Genomic DNA, 16,376 nt, shown 5'->3' with positions numbered 1-16,376 from the left:
TCCCTGGATCTGAGTGAGCAATGAATTTGGTCTTACAACCCCTGACTTTATTTACTGCTCTCCATATGTCTTTAAGGTTCTTAGTATTACCAATGGCCTGAGCAAAGTCTTGCCAGTATCTGTCCCGCGCCTCCTTCCTCACCTGACTGCATTCCCTAGCCACTTCCAACATTGTATTTTTCTCTTCATCCCTCATTCCATTTTTTAACCATGCTTTATGCGCACCCCGTAGCATTCTCTCCCATCCCTTGACTTGCTGATCATTGGAATATTTAAATTTCTTAGGTCCGTGCGTCTTGCTTCCCCTGCCCCCGTTATTTTCCCTCTGTACTAATTTCTCTATGTTCTCGACCATGTCCTCGTAAAAACTATCAACGCAGAGCGGCGTGTAATGTTGATACCAATCTCCCATATTTTGAATAAAATAATTTTTCATATCTTTCTTAATATTTAGCCTTTTCCTTTGAAAGTGGACTTGTTTTTTCCCCAGTGGTAATTCAACGTTCAAGGCAAAGTGGTCACTAAGTAGTTCCCGAACAACCCGAGCCTCCCCCATAATCCCCTGAGAGTTTAAAACGCAGGCATAGTCAAGCCGTCCTCCCCTGATGTGAGTTGGTTCATTGTTTCCCAAGAGACAGGTATCTGGATGATCTTGTAGAAACTGTAACCACTTGACCCCATTAGCATTAATACTACCCACTGTCCCAAGGCTTGTGTGCCGAGCATTAAGGTCCCCAATGACCAGTGAAGGATTAGTATAAATGCAGTCAGGTAAATAGTTAGCGTCGAAGCAGTTCCTGGATACATACAAATTAACTACAATAAATTCCCCTTCCCTTAATGATAATTTAACACAGACACTCTCTATACCTTGCGTTTTTGATGGCGGTTCTACTAACTCTGCTGGTATGGAGTTCTTAACATAAATCGACGTGCCTCTGATGTTATTTGCAGCGAAGAGGTGAAACCCTTTATAACCATTTAATTTCAATAATCCTTCATTCCTATCCCCTGTCTCCTGGAGAGCTACAACATCAATATCATTTCCCATCACATAACAATGAACATCTGTAACCCTGTTTCTCAAACCATTAACATTCCATGACAACACTTTCAGTCTAGGGTGATCCATTATTAATCAATTCATTGCCTAAGTCATCCCCAATAAGTTCACTAAATGATAGCCATACCTTGTATAACATCTCCCACCTCCTCCCAAGTTCACCAGTAAAAGCGACATTGCGATTCTCAAGAGATTTTTTCAGCCCTGAGATGTCCATTGTTGGCCCAAATGATTCCTTCATTTTATGTGTAATTATAGGGTTCTTCCTTTCACTACGACTACCATCATTCACACACACTTCACTTTCCTTCATTTCATCACTCAATATTTCATTTTTGTCCTCAACCACTATATCCTGACTATCCTTCACCGTTTTGTGATTTTCCTTGACCTCCTGAACGTTTAATTTAGCCTCGATGGACTCGATTCTCTGCCCCAGATTTTGGAGGAACTCACCAACTTTTTTAAGTTCAGCCCACACTTCCTTGACCATATTATTATGACCCTCTCTCTGAGCCACAGTAGCCACTTCACTCACCGTTACACTGTCACTGCCGGAGTCCTGAGTGGTGGCGTGGCTGCTTGTTGCTGGAGCCTGCCTAAGTAAAGGTGACTCCTTTACCCACGCATTCGTCCGGTTCACTGGCACTGTTTGGGGCAGACTGTTTTGCTGTGCTCCCGGTGTCTGGGTAAGAGCTCTTGCTTGCTCTGTAACATTCACCGGCCGGAGAACAGCCATACTCGGCCTCTTGCTACACACAGCCGAGCTCGCATTGTGAACACCTCCACAGTTGCAGCATCTGGGAACTATTTTCTCACCCAGATTCAGTCTGTTTCTACACACAGTAGAGAGGTGAGACTTTCCGCAGAAACGACATCGTGGATCATTTTGACAGCTCCAGGATTTATGCCCCCATCTGCAGCATTTCAGGCATATTATGGGCTCTTCCACATACTTTGCTACATGCCTGTAGCCAGCCCCGGTGATGAACACTTTTTCGGGTACGTCACCTCTCACTAGAGCCACCACCTGACTCCTAGCTTCACCTTTAATAAGGTGACGCTTGGCCCACACAAATCGTTGGTCGTCGAGTATAAACTCGGGGTCCAGAATCTGAGGGTATTTATAGATAATTACCTTCGTCAGCTTCTCGTTCCCCTCCGGTATTTCCATAAGAATTCCATCATATCCTTGCTGGCTAAGAAACGTCACTGCCTCCCTAGAACCTACCGTTAAGTAAGGTCTGTTTACACCTTCCTTCAGCAGGGGCTCGAACTTGCGGTGTTCTCTTCCGAGTTTGACGGTCCACAGCAGCTTCTGATGATAGGCCAACGTGCATGAGGCAGGGAAGAGAAGCCTCCATCTCCGCTGATCCTCACCTTCCTGACATCGTTCCGTCCGTGTGTCTGCATCAGTCTCGGCGTCGTTCTTCATTCTTTTATCGTTTCCGTTAAGTGTACCATTACTGTCCACACTACGCCTTGCATCCTGTCTTCTGCGTTTCTTCTTATTCCTTGTCAGAACTTCTTGAAACACGCCCTCCTCGTCTGACTGGCTGCTTTCAGAGTCCATGTTAATATCTCCGTGGGAAGCAGCCAGTTCTACTGGTGACTGAGTCTCCATCTCAGTACCCAGCATGGGGGGAGGGGGAGGGGGAAGGTGCGGAGCAGAGGTCTTGACCCGACCGCGTCCCAGGTAAGACTGAACGTGAGCGTTTGCGAGCCGCTATGATTTACAGTACACCATATTTAGTCCGTTGGGGATTGTGACGTCAAAAGTGCTCTGTCCTATGGATGGGGGTCCAAGAGTTAGAGTCTGTTCCCTCCCAATATTACATCACAAATACGTGAAACTTTCATCACTGTTTACAAAAGTCCCACACACACACCCCTACAACTTTTACAACACTGACCAACAACACTATAAACAAATGCACAACCACTACCACCATCACCAACAGCGCCGCCACCACCATCACCACCATCATCATGCACGCCTAAACAAAAACAAACAAAAGAAAACTACAACAGCTCCACCTCGACACTTCCCTGAGAACAGTAAACATAACAGGAGGCACTAACCTCCCAGATCCCCAGATCCCCAGATCCCTAAATACCCAGATCCCCAGATCCCCAGATCCCCAAATGCCCAGATCCCCAGATCCCCAGAGGGCCAGGGTGTGCCACTGGGGGGCCGGTGGTCTCATCCCCAGTGGCTCTGGCCCGTCGTAAAACACACATCAGGCGCCCGCCAAGACGGATGGGTCCCCCCCCCCCCCGCCTTACTCTCTCCCTCTCAAATATACAGAATTTTCCACACACAGGATCAACGAGGAGTGAAATTCCAGAACCTCACTTAGGGATGAATGAGAAGTGGAAGCTGTCTTGATGGAGGAGGAGGGGGGCGGGGAGGGAGACAGGGGGGGATGGGAAGGCGGGGAGGGAGAGAGAGAGAGAGGCGAGGAAAGAGAGAGGAAAGTAAGCGAAAAGAAGGAAGAGAAAAGGGATAGAAATAAACATATATATATATGGATGCACACATATACATATACAAATACCATCTATATCTATGCAAACGTATGATATACATATACATATTTGTCCAAATACTAAATAAGAGATTACTTCAATGCAAGAAGTGCCATTATATTATATATATATATATATATATATATATATATATATATATATATATATATATATATATATATGAGAGAGAGAGAGAGAGAGAGAGAGAGAGAGAGAGAGAGAGAGAGAGAGAGAGAGAGAGAGAGAGAGAGAGAGAGAGAGAGAGAGAGAGAGAGAGAGAGAGAGAGAGACAGAGAGATTGAGAGAGACAGACAGACAGAGAGAGAGAGAGAGAGTCAGACAGAGAGAGAGAGAGAGAGAGAGAGATCAAGCAGGTGGGGCGGCCAACCACAGGGAAACAGCAAAATCACTCAAATACAGGCGACTGAAAGGTCAATACACCTTTGTTCCCATAGCGTCTGAGACGCATGGCCCCTGGGGCAAGAGTGCCTTGGGATTTCTCAAGGAATTGGGCTCCAAGCTCATTGACGTCACCAGAGACCCAAGAGCTTCCAGTTTCTTGTTTCTGCGCCTCAGTGTGGCGATCCAGAGGGGAAACGCCTGCTGCGTCCTCGGTTCCTGTCACCTAGGTCATAAAAGTATTTATGTGTACGTCTGATACCATACTACTTGTGAAGGAGGAAATGAATATGTTTATCTCTCAGAATGTTTGGTAATATGTTTATTGTTTGTGATGTGTGTCTATGTATGTATTAACACGATGTACTGAACGGGCTGAGAATAGCTTGAGCTACCTCATCCCTTTGTGTGTATTTTACCTCAATAAACTTATTTCAATTTCAATTTCGGTTCCTGTCCGGAAGCGGAGGAGCTTCAAGAGATCCATAACCTTTAAACACCATCATTCACCGGTGAGATCACCGTCACTCACCATCATGACCACTTCTAAGTGACAGTGGATGATGTACATATATCATCATCCCGGCCACAGCTGCCAATGTTCACAGTAACTGGTATATCCTCCACCCTGCCTGGTATACCGATGGAAGGCTGGTATATCTTCCAGCGGTATACCTGTAACCTACGTGTGGGGTTACACGTAGGCCCAACAACCCCACACGAAGGCCCAACAACCCCACACGCAGGCCCAACAACCTCACACGAAGGCCCAACAACCCCACACGAAGGCCCAACAACCCCACACGAAGGCCCAACAACCCCACACGAAGGCCCAACAACCCCACACGAAGGCCCAACAACCCCACCCGAAGGCCCAACAACCCCACCCGAAGGCCCAACAACCCCACACGAAGGCCCAACAACCCCACCCGAAGGCCCAACAACCCCACCCGAAGGCCCAACAACCCCACACGAAGGGTCAATAACCCCACACGAAGGGTCAACAACCCCACACGAAGGCCCAACAACCCCACACGAAGGCCCAACAACCCCACACGACGGTCCAAGAGGCGAGAGAGAGAGAGTAAGGAAGAGACAGAAGGAGCCCAGAGCGAGGGACGCAATGATGTATTCACTCCGCGCTCGGGACATAAATAGTGGCAAAAGAGGCGGTGATGGCATGGCCCCGTCGGAAGCCTTCCCGCCCAACGTAAAACCTCCGTGACACCGCTGAGCGAATTCATGATGGCGGGGGAGGAGGAGGCGGAGGAGGAGAGTGGTGAAGACAGGACGAGACGGTGAGAAAGAGAGAGTGAGATACAGAACAGAAGATGGATGGAGAGAGAGTAACATTAATTCGAATGATACTGAAGAAGAAGAAGTAGAGAGAAGGTTAAAAACACTCGCAAATATTCTCTTTGGAACAGACATGATAAACATCTCATAATCTATATATGGAAAACTCAAATAATAAATCCAGAGCTATTGAGTAACAACTTACTATAGAGAGATGCCGGAGGGGTAGAATGGACCCACAGAACCTTCAGGGGATGTCATAGGCACAACTAAAGAACATTGTCTACATCAAAGGGCCACGATTTTGCGACCCCTCTTCCAGAAAACTTATAAATATTGCTGGAACACAGGTCTTTACCACGTCACGAACACTGAGGCAGCTAACACAAAACTACTGGGTCACTCAACACAAAACTACTGTATCACTCAACACAAAACTACTGTATCACTCAACACAAAACTACTGTATCACTCAACACAAAACTACTGTATCACTCAACACAAAACTACTGTATCACTCAACACAAAACTACTGGGTCACTCAACACAAAACTACTGGGTCACTCAACACAAAACTACTGGGTCACTCAACACAAAACTACTGGGTCACTCAACACAAAACTACTGGGTCACTCAACACAAAACTACTGGGTCACTCAACACAAAACTACTGGGTCACTCAACGTAAGACTACTGGGGCATCCAGAATTAAACTATTTTCAACACAACACAAGGCATTCAACACAAAATGCCAAGTCATGCCTTATGCCAAGTCATGTGGGAATAATAGGAAATGACATTGCAGACGAAGCTGCAAAATTTGCAACTAAAAGAAGAAATGTAGACATTTACATACCACAGAGTCTATCACAGATTAAGAAAGTAATTAGAAACAGCAATGCAAAAGATGTACAGTGACCACAACACAGCAGTTGCAACATCAGGATCTGCGGGTTGGTACAAGAATTCAACCAGCTACGAACCACTTAGTTTGATGAAAGGGAGCAGTAGAACAACAGAAGTACACTTACATCGCATCAGGCTTGGATACCCATGTGCATGGGAAATAGGCTTACAGGTTCCGGAAGATGAGAGGAAATGTCAGCACTGTGGAGAAATGCCCGACAGACCACTGAAACATTATCTAACACAGTGCACAGTTACAACCACAACAGACCACCGGAACATTATCTAACACAGTGCACAGTTACAACCACAACAGACCACCGGAACATTATCTAACACAGTGCACAGTTACAACCACAACAGACCACCGGAACATTATCTAACACAGTGCACAGTTACAACCACAACAGACCACCGGAACATTATCTAACACAGTGCAGAGTTACAACCACAACAGACCACCGGAACATTATCTAACACAGTGCAGAGTTACAACCACAACAGACCACCGGAACAATATCTAACACAGTGCACAGTTACAACCACAACAGACCACCGGAACATTATCTAACACAGTGCAGAGTTACAACCACAACAGACCACCGGAACATTATCTAACACAGTGCACAGTTACAACCACAACAGACCACCGGAACATTATCTAACACAGTGCAGAGTTACAACCACAACAGACCACCGGAACATTATCTAACACAGTGCACAGTTACAACCACAACAGACCACCGGAACATTATCTAACACAGTGCACAGTTACAACCACAACAGACCACCGGAACATTATCTAACACAGTGCACAGTTACAACCACAACAGACCACCGGAACATTATCTAACACAGTGCAGAGTTACAACCACAACAGACCACCGGAACATTATCTAACACAGTGCAGAGTTACAACCACAACAGACCACCGGAACATTATCTAACACAGTGCAGAGTTACAACCACAACAGACCACCGGAACATTATCTAACACAGTGCAGAGTTACAACCACAACAGACCACCGGAACATTATCTAACACAGTGCACAGTTACAACCACAACAGACCACCGGAACATTATCTAACACAGTGCACAGTTACAACCACAACAGACCACCGGAACATTATCTAACACAGTGCAGAGTTACAACCACAACAGACCACCGGAACATTATCTAACACAGTGCACAGTTACAACCACAACAGACCACCGGAACATTATCTAACACAGTGCACAGTTACAACCCCAATAAGATGTCAATTCAGATTCAACAGAGCAGAAGAAGTTGTTAAACACATGGGGGCATAATCTTACTGAAGTGAACATACGAGTCATAAATACTCATACTCCGCCCAAGTAAAACAGAAACAAGCAACACTTCGTGGGCCAGCCAGAGGCTTAGGGCCCGCCCAGGAATATCCATCCCCCTCCCCCCTCCCCCCCTTCCCTCCCCCCTCCCTCCCCATAAATATAAAAATTACTGAGTCACCCAACACTAAGCTCTACACATTTTAACCAACAAACTCGTAATTTTTAAAACATGTTAAGGCTTTAATTAAATAACATCTCCCAACATATTAGCAAAATTACACATTTAATTTTGTACAAGAATTGTTACTTATATTATTAAAGATGCTAATAGTTACTGAAGCTCTAGTTGCAAACAGCCCCATTACACATATAGACTATATGTGTAATGTGTAATTTATCTATATAGATCAATATACAGTCACTGTGTAACAGCTGTAAATGATAAAGCATATTTATTTTTATATTTCTTGAAACTGTTTTAATCCATTTAATTTCTAATTATTATAGTATTAATGCAAACTACTCTGAAACAACATTTACACTTCATATATTTATGTCTGACAGAACGTGTCCAAATTTAATAAGTAAAAAAAAAAACACGTCTGTTGTCCAGGGTTGGAGGCCAGATGATCGAGGGAGGGGGATGGCAGCGTCACTAAACTTTGCAAGATGACACGTTGATGGTATGTGAATGTTATAGGCTGGTCGCGGGTCGGCCACATTACCCCCCCCCCTTTAAGAAATTTTGGCACTCACCCCCAGCGATTTTGTTGAGTTCTGAAATCGTGGGTTTACGATCGTTTCATAATATTATATTTGTCTGAGCAGCCCGTCCTCTCCTGCTGCCGCAACGGACTGAAAATTGTAAACTAAAATGATTGAGAGAGAGAGAGAGAGAGAGAGAGAGAGAGAGAGAGAGAGAGAGAGAGAGAGAGAGAGAGAGAGAGAGAGAGAGAGAGAGAGAGAGAGAGAGAGAGAGACAGACAGAGAGAGAGACAGAGAGAGAGACAGAGAGAGAGAGAGAGAGAGAGAGAGAGAGAGAGAGAGAGAGAGAGAGAGAGAGAGAGAGAGAGAGAGAGAGAGAGAGAGAGAGAGAGAGACAGAGAGAGAGACAGAGAGAGAGAGAGAGAGAGAGAGAGAGAGAGAGAGAGAGAGAGAGAGAGAGAGAGAGAGAGAGAGAGAGAGAGAGAGAGAGAGAGAGGGAGAGAGAGAGAGGGAGAGAGAGAGAGTAAGATAAGAAGGGAGAGCGGGAAAGAGAGGGGGTAGACAAGGGGGGGGGAATGGGGGAGCCCGACCCCTGGTAACCCCGGGTTCCCCCATCTAAGTAGAAAAATATATATATATAAAAGACAAATAAAACTTCACGTATAAATGTTTAAAATATTTTATAAAGGTTGTTGTGATGGTGTTGTAACTGCTAGGAATGCCCCTGTTACCTAGCAGTAAATAGGTACCTGGGAGTTAGTCAGCTGTCACGGGCTGCTTCCTGGGGGTGGAGGCCTGGTCGAGGACCGGGCCGCGGGGACACTAAAGCCCCGAAATCATCTCAAGATAACCTCAAGATAAGATAACCACCTCAACCACTACACAGCCAGCAGGGGAGAGCAACGATAATTATACAGAGTGATTATACACCCAAAGTTGTATAAACCACTCAAAACCTTTTGTCGTTGCTTGGAAAGTTATCTTGAGGTTATCTTGAGATGATCTCGGGGTTTTTAGTGTCCTCGCGGCCCGGTCCTCGACCAGGCCTCCACCCCCAGGAAGCAGCCCGTGACAGCTGACTAACACCCAGGCACCTATTTTACTGCTAGGTAACAGGGGCATAGGGTGAAAGAAACGCTGCCCATTGTTTCTCCCCGGCGCCCGGGATCGAACCCGGGACCACAGGATCACAAGTCCAGTGTGCTGTCCGCTCGGCCGACCGGCTCCCTAAAGTTTTGGAAAAGGGAAAACCGTACAACAAATAGCCTAACCTAACCTAACCTAACCTAACCTAACCTAGCCTAACCTAACCTAACCTAACCTAACCTAGCCTAGCCTAACCTAACCTAGCCTAGCCTAACCTAACCTAGCCTAGCCTAACCTAGCCTAGCCTAGCCTAACCTAGCCTAACCTAACCTAACCTAGCCTAGCCTAACCTAGCCTAACCTAACCTAACCTAACCTAACCTAACCTAGCCTAGCCTAACCTAGCCTAGCCTAACCTAGCCTAACCTAACCTAACCTAACCTAACCTAACCTAACCTAGCCTAACCTAACCTAGCCTAGCCTAACCTAACCTAACCTAACCTAACCTAACCTAACCTAGCCTAACCTAACCTAACCTAACCTAACCTAGCCTAACAGCAAAGATTTCCTCAATTTTGACATTCTTAAAATCCATTCACTAAATGGATTTGAAAATCTCTGGTGAGATTTCAAAAGAAATTCAAGTTTTTCCGCCGACCGGAGCCGGTCGGCCGAGCAGACAGCACGCTGGACTTGTGATCTTGTGGTCCTGGGTTCGATCCCAGGCGCCGGCGAGAAACAATGGGCAGAGTTTCAGGGCTTCAGAGGACAGGGCTTCAGAGTGGTGCCACGAGTGAATCAAGGTGGCAAAAAATGAGTGAATCGCAGTGAATGATACGATAAACGAACCAAGAGTGCAAGAGATCATGGGGGGAAGCATGAATGAGGCAGAGCGAGTGCAAGATACTCTGAGAGTGAAATAAGAAGCATGAGAGAAGCTGACAGCAATACTAGAGAGAAACAAGGAGGAGGATAAGCTGCAGAAGAGTGAGAAAGAAGAGCATGAGAAAGAGCGAAAGAGCCAGGAAGAGCAAAGGAGAACGAGAGAGAGAGAGGAAGGGAAAGCGAAAGATGAGAGAGGGCGAAGAAGAGTGAGGGGCGAGCAAAGGAGAGAGAGAGTGAGGAAGAGTGAAGGAAAACGCGGGAAAGCGAGGAACAGGGGAGGAAAGCGAGAAAGAAAATGGCGGCAAACGTGGTAGATTAGTGTAACTAGGGCCGCCCAAGTCACTCCGACAGGATTCTCTCTCATAATATTGTGCTCAAGACCTCAGTCTCGTAATATTGGGTCGGGGGGGGGGGAGAGAGAGTGAGAGAGAGAGACAGAGAGAGACAGAGAGAGACAGAGAGAGACAGAGAGAGAGAGAGAGAGAGAGACAGAGAGAGACAGAGAGAGAGAGAGAGACAGAGAGAGACAGAGAGAGACAGAGAGAGAGAGAGAGAGAGAGAGAGAGAGAGAGAGAGAGAGAGAGAGAGAGAGAGAGAGAGAGAGAGAGAGAGAGAGAGAGAGAGAGAGAGATGTAAAGGGTACATGGAAGGGAAGATAAAGTGACTATCGGAGCCATGAAGCAAGAAACGAATGAAGTGCTGGCGGCGAAATGGACTGCCAGCCCATCTCTAGACCTTTAGTCCCAGGTCTAGAGAAACAAGTCCCAAGGCTGGCCACGAGAACGGTGTCAAAAGCTGTCGGCCCTTATAAATACGGCCGGCCAACAGGAAGAAATACGGCCGAATAAATAGAAATACGGCCGAATAAATAAGCAGGAAGATATTTATCTCCCCCCTTAATCACGTGACACGGAAAAAGGGGCATTGAACCGGACAACGTCAGCCCGAGACTGTTTGTTACAATGGCTGGGAGGAGAAGTTGGCTTCGCCTCTCCCTCTCTCTCTCTCTCTCTCTCTCTCTCTCTCTCTCTCTCTCTCTCTCTCTCTCTCTCTCTCTGACCTTTACCAACTCCATCAAGCACAGCTCTGTGGATCAAACGCGGAACATAAACTGAATACAAGACGACGGAAGCGATGTGTAAAGTAGTGTGTGTGTGTGTGTGTGTGTCAGCGACGTCTGACACTGATGTCAGCGACGTCTGACACTGATGTCAGCGACGTCTGACACTGATGTCAGCGACGTCTGACGTTCAACCCAGGAACATAATAGTGTGGATTATGAAAACCACAAATCCCAGACATTCTACGACGATGTTCCCAAATATTAAATCGCCTTGTGCTTGGCGCAATGGCTTGTCGCTTTCCCCATGATAATTCCCTTCCCGCCTTGAATGCTGCTGGGACTGAGCCCCACCTTTCACAACCGTCAATACTGCTGGCACTGGCCCCACCTTTCACAGCCTTTAGTACTTCTGGCACTGGCCCCACCTTTCACAGCCTACAATACTGCTGGCACTGGCCCCACCTTTCACAGCCTACAATACTGCTGGCACTGGCCCCACCTTTCACAACACGAGATCCTTCTAAAACAGAAGAATTACAGAGAACACATACACACACTCGGTGACCGAGTCACTCACCAGTGTACTGGGAACGTCACAAGAAAGAGGAGAGTGGACAGGGGGGAAACAGAAACAAATAGGGGTTTAGGAAGCACAGAATGATAAACAGAAAGGAGAAACAAGTGGGAGGAAAACTTGGAGACTATGGAGGGATTAAAAAAAAAAGGGTGAGGATAGAAAGCGAGGACACGCAGAAGACAATGTCTTACCCCCCCCCCACTCACCACCAAGAGACAAAAGAAGGTCTCGTTTCATGCAGGTCGGCGTTCAATCCCCGACCGTCCAAGTGGTTGGGCACTATTCCTTCCCCCTATTCCATCCCAAATCCTTATCCGGGTCCCTTCCAAGTGCTATATAGTCGTAATGGCTTGGCGCTTTCTCCTATAAATATCATTATTATTATTCCCCCCCCCCCCCAATTAACTTTCCTAACCCCATCAAAAAATAGACGGAGAGAGAGAGAGAAATTCCCTCTCAAAAATTTCAAAGTGTAGTCTATAGACATCTGAGAAAGTAAATATGAACAAGAGTAAAATAATCCGGCCATTTAGTTCCAGAAAGTTACCAAGATGGAGATGGAAGGAGGTTATCTTGAGGTTATCTTAAGATGATTTCGGGGCTTTAGTGTCCCCGCGGCCCAGTCCTCGACCAGGCCTCCATCCCCAGGAAGCAGCCCGTGACAGCTGGCTAACACCCAGGTACCTATTTTACTGCTAGGTAACAGGGGCATAGGGTGAAAGAAACTCTGCCCATTGTTTCTCGCCGGAGCCTGGGATCGAACCCAGGACCACAGGATGACAAGTCCAGCGTGCTGTCCGCTCGGCCGACCGGCCCTGCGAGAATGAGAGGAATGTCCATAATGAAAAGTTAGATCGGTCGACATTCTCCGACGTTCTCATCTGTCACCTTCGTGTGTGCTTCAGCCGACAGTTTTGACCTATTGTGTTGTGTATGACCCTCTGGCCTGTGTGGCAGTGAATACCACCATTATCCTCACTTTAATAACACCTAATTGAATCACTCAAATTAGGCAAAATTGTAATTAATTTTTGTCAATAAAGATGTTAATAATAATAATTCGATTCCCGCACAATCTTGTGCGGGAATCGAACCAGGGAAGAAGGTAGAAGACAGGGAGAAGGATCACGCAAGGAAAAGGCAGAGCCAGGAAGAGGTACGGAACAGTGATAAATGAGAAACAGGAAGAATGGAAAAATAGGAGGCCACTAGACGGAAGAGACCACGAACAAAAAGAGCCAAAGAGACGAACGTAACGAAGAGGATGAGAGAAAGGGAAGGAAGGCGCAAGGAAGAGGGAGAGGCGAGGATAAGGACGTAGGAGGGACCAAGGGAAGAGAGAGTGAGGGTGACAGATGAGGAACTGCGTGAAGCAATGCATCTTCTTTAGTTCACTATTGAACGCACACCAGCACCCACACGCCCACACCAGCACCCACACACCCACACCAGCACCCACACAGCCACACCAGCACCCACACGCCCACACCAGCGCCCACACGCCCACACCAACACCCACACACCCACACCAGCACCCACACACCCACACCAGCACCCACACAGCCACACCAGCACCCACACGTCCACACCAGCACCCACACGCCCACACCAGCACCCACACACCCACACCAGCACCCACACAGCCACACCAGCACCCACACGCCCACACAAGCGCCCACACGCCCACACCAGCACCCACACCAGCGCCCACACCAGCACCCACACGTCCACACCAGCACCCACACGCCCACACCAGCACCCACACACCCACACCAGCACCCACACAGCCACACCAGCACCCACACACCCACACCAGCACCCACACACCCACACGCCCACACCAGCACCCACACCAGCGCCAACACACCCACACCAGCGCCCACTTTGTTAGAAGATAAATATATTAATGCTTGGGGCTTGTCTTACCCCCAAAAAAATCGACACATGAAAATAAACCAAATTCCAACGGATCGACATTTTCTCTTATAGTATAGATTCTCTTATATATGTCAATATACAAGAGATATATCGCGCCTCTTGTCATGTTTCTTTTTACTTATCCCGAGTCTTCGTTTGTTTACTCTTCAATTACACGTGTGATTGTCTTGACGTATGTCAAAATTGTCTAGAGATAACGACCTGGTCAACCTGCCAAGGAATATAGGGACCTGTACCTATAAGTGCCCATTGAGACGACAAACACAAAACAAATGAGACTCAAGAATGCTTCTAAATAATGCACGTGTCACTGATTTTTAGTCAACAAGAACAATTTAGTCATTTTAGTCAACCGCTTTTTTTATCCTTGAATGATAAAAATATACAAACAAATGCACATTATTAACAACTTTTGTAAATGTTTAACAAATAACACTTACACACACACACAAATCATAATAATAATAATAATAATAATAATAATAATAATAATAATAATAATAATAATATTAATAATAATAATAACAGCGACTTTCACATGAATCCTATTTTCAGAAGGAGGAAAAACGGGTGTCGACGCTAGGCTTCCACACGCTGTAATTTAACACGGATCTATCTTAGGCTAAACGGCTGGCTTCCAGCTCGTAATAACACGACAGGCGGTGAAGAACGGCGTAGCAGTTGGCCAAGCAGGCCCTCGTGGACACCAGCAGGTCCTCGTGGACACCAGCAGGCCCTGGTGGACACCAGCAGGCCCTGGTGGACACCAGCAGGCCCTCGTGGACACCAGCAGGCCCTGGTGGACACCAGCAGGCCCTGGTGGACACCAGCAGGTCCTCGTGGACACCAGCAGGCCCTGGTGGACACCAGCAGGCCCTGGTGGACACCAGCAGGCCCTCGTGGACACCAGCAGGTCCTGGTGGACACCAGCAGGCCCTCGTGGACACCAGCAGGCCCTGGTGGACACCAGCAGGCCCTCGTGGACACCAGCAGGCCCTGGTGGACACCAGCAGGCCCTGGTGGACACCAGCAGGCCCTGGTGGACACCAGCAGGCGCTGGTGGACACCAGCAGGCCCTGGTGGACACCAGCAGGCCCTCGTGGACACCAGCAGGCCCTGGTGGACACCAGCAGGCCCTAGTGGACACCAGCAGGCCCTGGTGGACACCAGCAGGCCCTGGTGGACACCAGCAGGCCCTGGTGGACACCAGCAGGCCCTCGTGGACACCAACAGGCCCTGGTGGACACCAGCAGGCCCTCGTGGACACCAGCAGGCCCTCGTGGACACCAGCAGGCCCTCGTGGACACCAGCAGGCCCTCGTGGACTCCAGCAGGCCCTCGTGGACACCAGCAGGCCCTCGTGGACACCAGCAGGCCCTCGTGGACACCAGCAGCCCCTCGTGGACACCAGCAGCCCCTCATGGACACCAGCAGGCCCTCGTGGACTCCAGCAGGCCCTCGTGGACACCAGCAGGCCCTCGTGGACACCAGCAGCCCCTCATGGACACCATCAGGCCCTCGTGGACTCCAGCAGGCCCTCGTGGACACCAGCAGCCCCTCATGGACACCAGCAGGCCCTCGTGGACACCAGCAGCCCCTCATGGACACCAGCAGGCCCTCGTGGACTCCAGCATTCCCTCGTGGACACCAGCAGCCCCTCATGGACACCAGCAGGCCCTCGTGGACTCCAGCAGGCCCTCGTGGACACCAGCAGGCCCTCGTGGACACCAGCAGGCCCTCGTGGACTCCAGCAGGCCCTCGTGGACACCAGCAGGCCCTCGTGGACACCAGCATTCCCTCGTGGACACCAGCAGGCCCTCGTGGACTCCAGCAGGCCCTCGTGGACACCAGCAGGCCCTCGTGGACACCAGCAAGAGACTATGAGTTCCCTTTTTTATTATTTGCTTGATTTTTATTCCATTTTGAAATTTGGAAAGAGAAGTAACAAAGACGCAGTAGAGTGAATGCTGACATGATTTGTTGAGTTTGCAATATTGCACGAGGCGGGGAATGTGTGGGAGGGAGGAATGTTATGGGTTGTAGCGGATGTGAGGATGTTACGTGTGTGTTGTATGTGTGTCCAGGTGTTAATTCCGAAAGGATATGATGTTGCGTCGTGGCCAGCGGGTGTTGAAACTTCTCAGATCACTGGCCTGTGTTTGACCCCCCCTTGTCGTGATGTTATAAAACGAGTCCCAGCGGTAAAAAACGCGACTGGCATGCTAAATGTTCTTATTCTCGGTGATTACAGAGGCAGAGTTAAAGATGTTGTTAACTTTTGAGACCCGGGGAATTTTGTTATTAATGTTTGGTCTGTTTTGTTCTCCGCTTCCGCTCACACCAGTGTAACATATCCCGCTCCTTCACCCTTCACTATCCCTTCACGCTTCCCTACCCCTTTCCCTTCGTCCCTTCACTACCTGCCATCTTCCTTTCCGCATCCTTTCTCTCCAACAACCATTACTGCAACCTGACAACCATTACCCAGCTCCCACTACCCATTTCCCCACAACCAACCATTACCCAGCCTACCCTCCCCCCCCCCAACCAAGGCTTGTAGGCCAGAGAAGATATTATTTATTGCCGTCTGGAGAGCCCTTTGTAATATGAAAATGA

At 48.1% G+C, this 16,376-nt stretch overlaps 1 protein-coding gene across 1 annotated transcript; it reads left to right on the top strand.

Annotated features, from left to right (window-relative positions):
• Window positions 1-5,117: 5,117 nt before the first annotated feature.
• On the top strand, window positions 5,118-15,644 carry LOC123754864 (mucin-1-like). Its single transcript, XM_069332555.1, has 2 exons — window positions 5,118-5,201; window positions 14,421-15,644. Exons 1-2 carry the CDS (start codon window positions 5,118-5,120, stop codon window positions 15,642-15,644), a joined length of 1,308 nt encoding a protein of 435 aa, XP_069188656.1.
• Window positions 15,645-16,376: the final 732 nt, after the last annotated feature.

The sequence above is a fragment of the Procambarus clarkii genome, chromosome 28 (assembly GCF_040958095.1).
Source record: "Procambarus clarkii isolate CNS0578487 chromosome 28, FALCON_Pclarkii_2.0, whole genome shotgun sequence".
NCBI lineage: Eukaryota > Metazoa > Arthropoda > Malacostraca > Decapoda > Cambaridae > Procambarus > Procambarus clarkii.
Note: the sequence above shows the minus strand (reverse complement) of the source record. Positions and strands in the feature narration are given on the sequence as shown.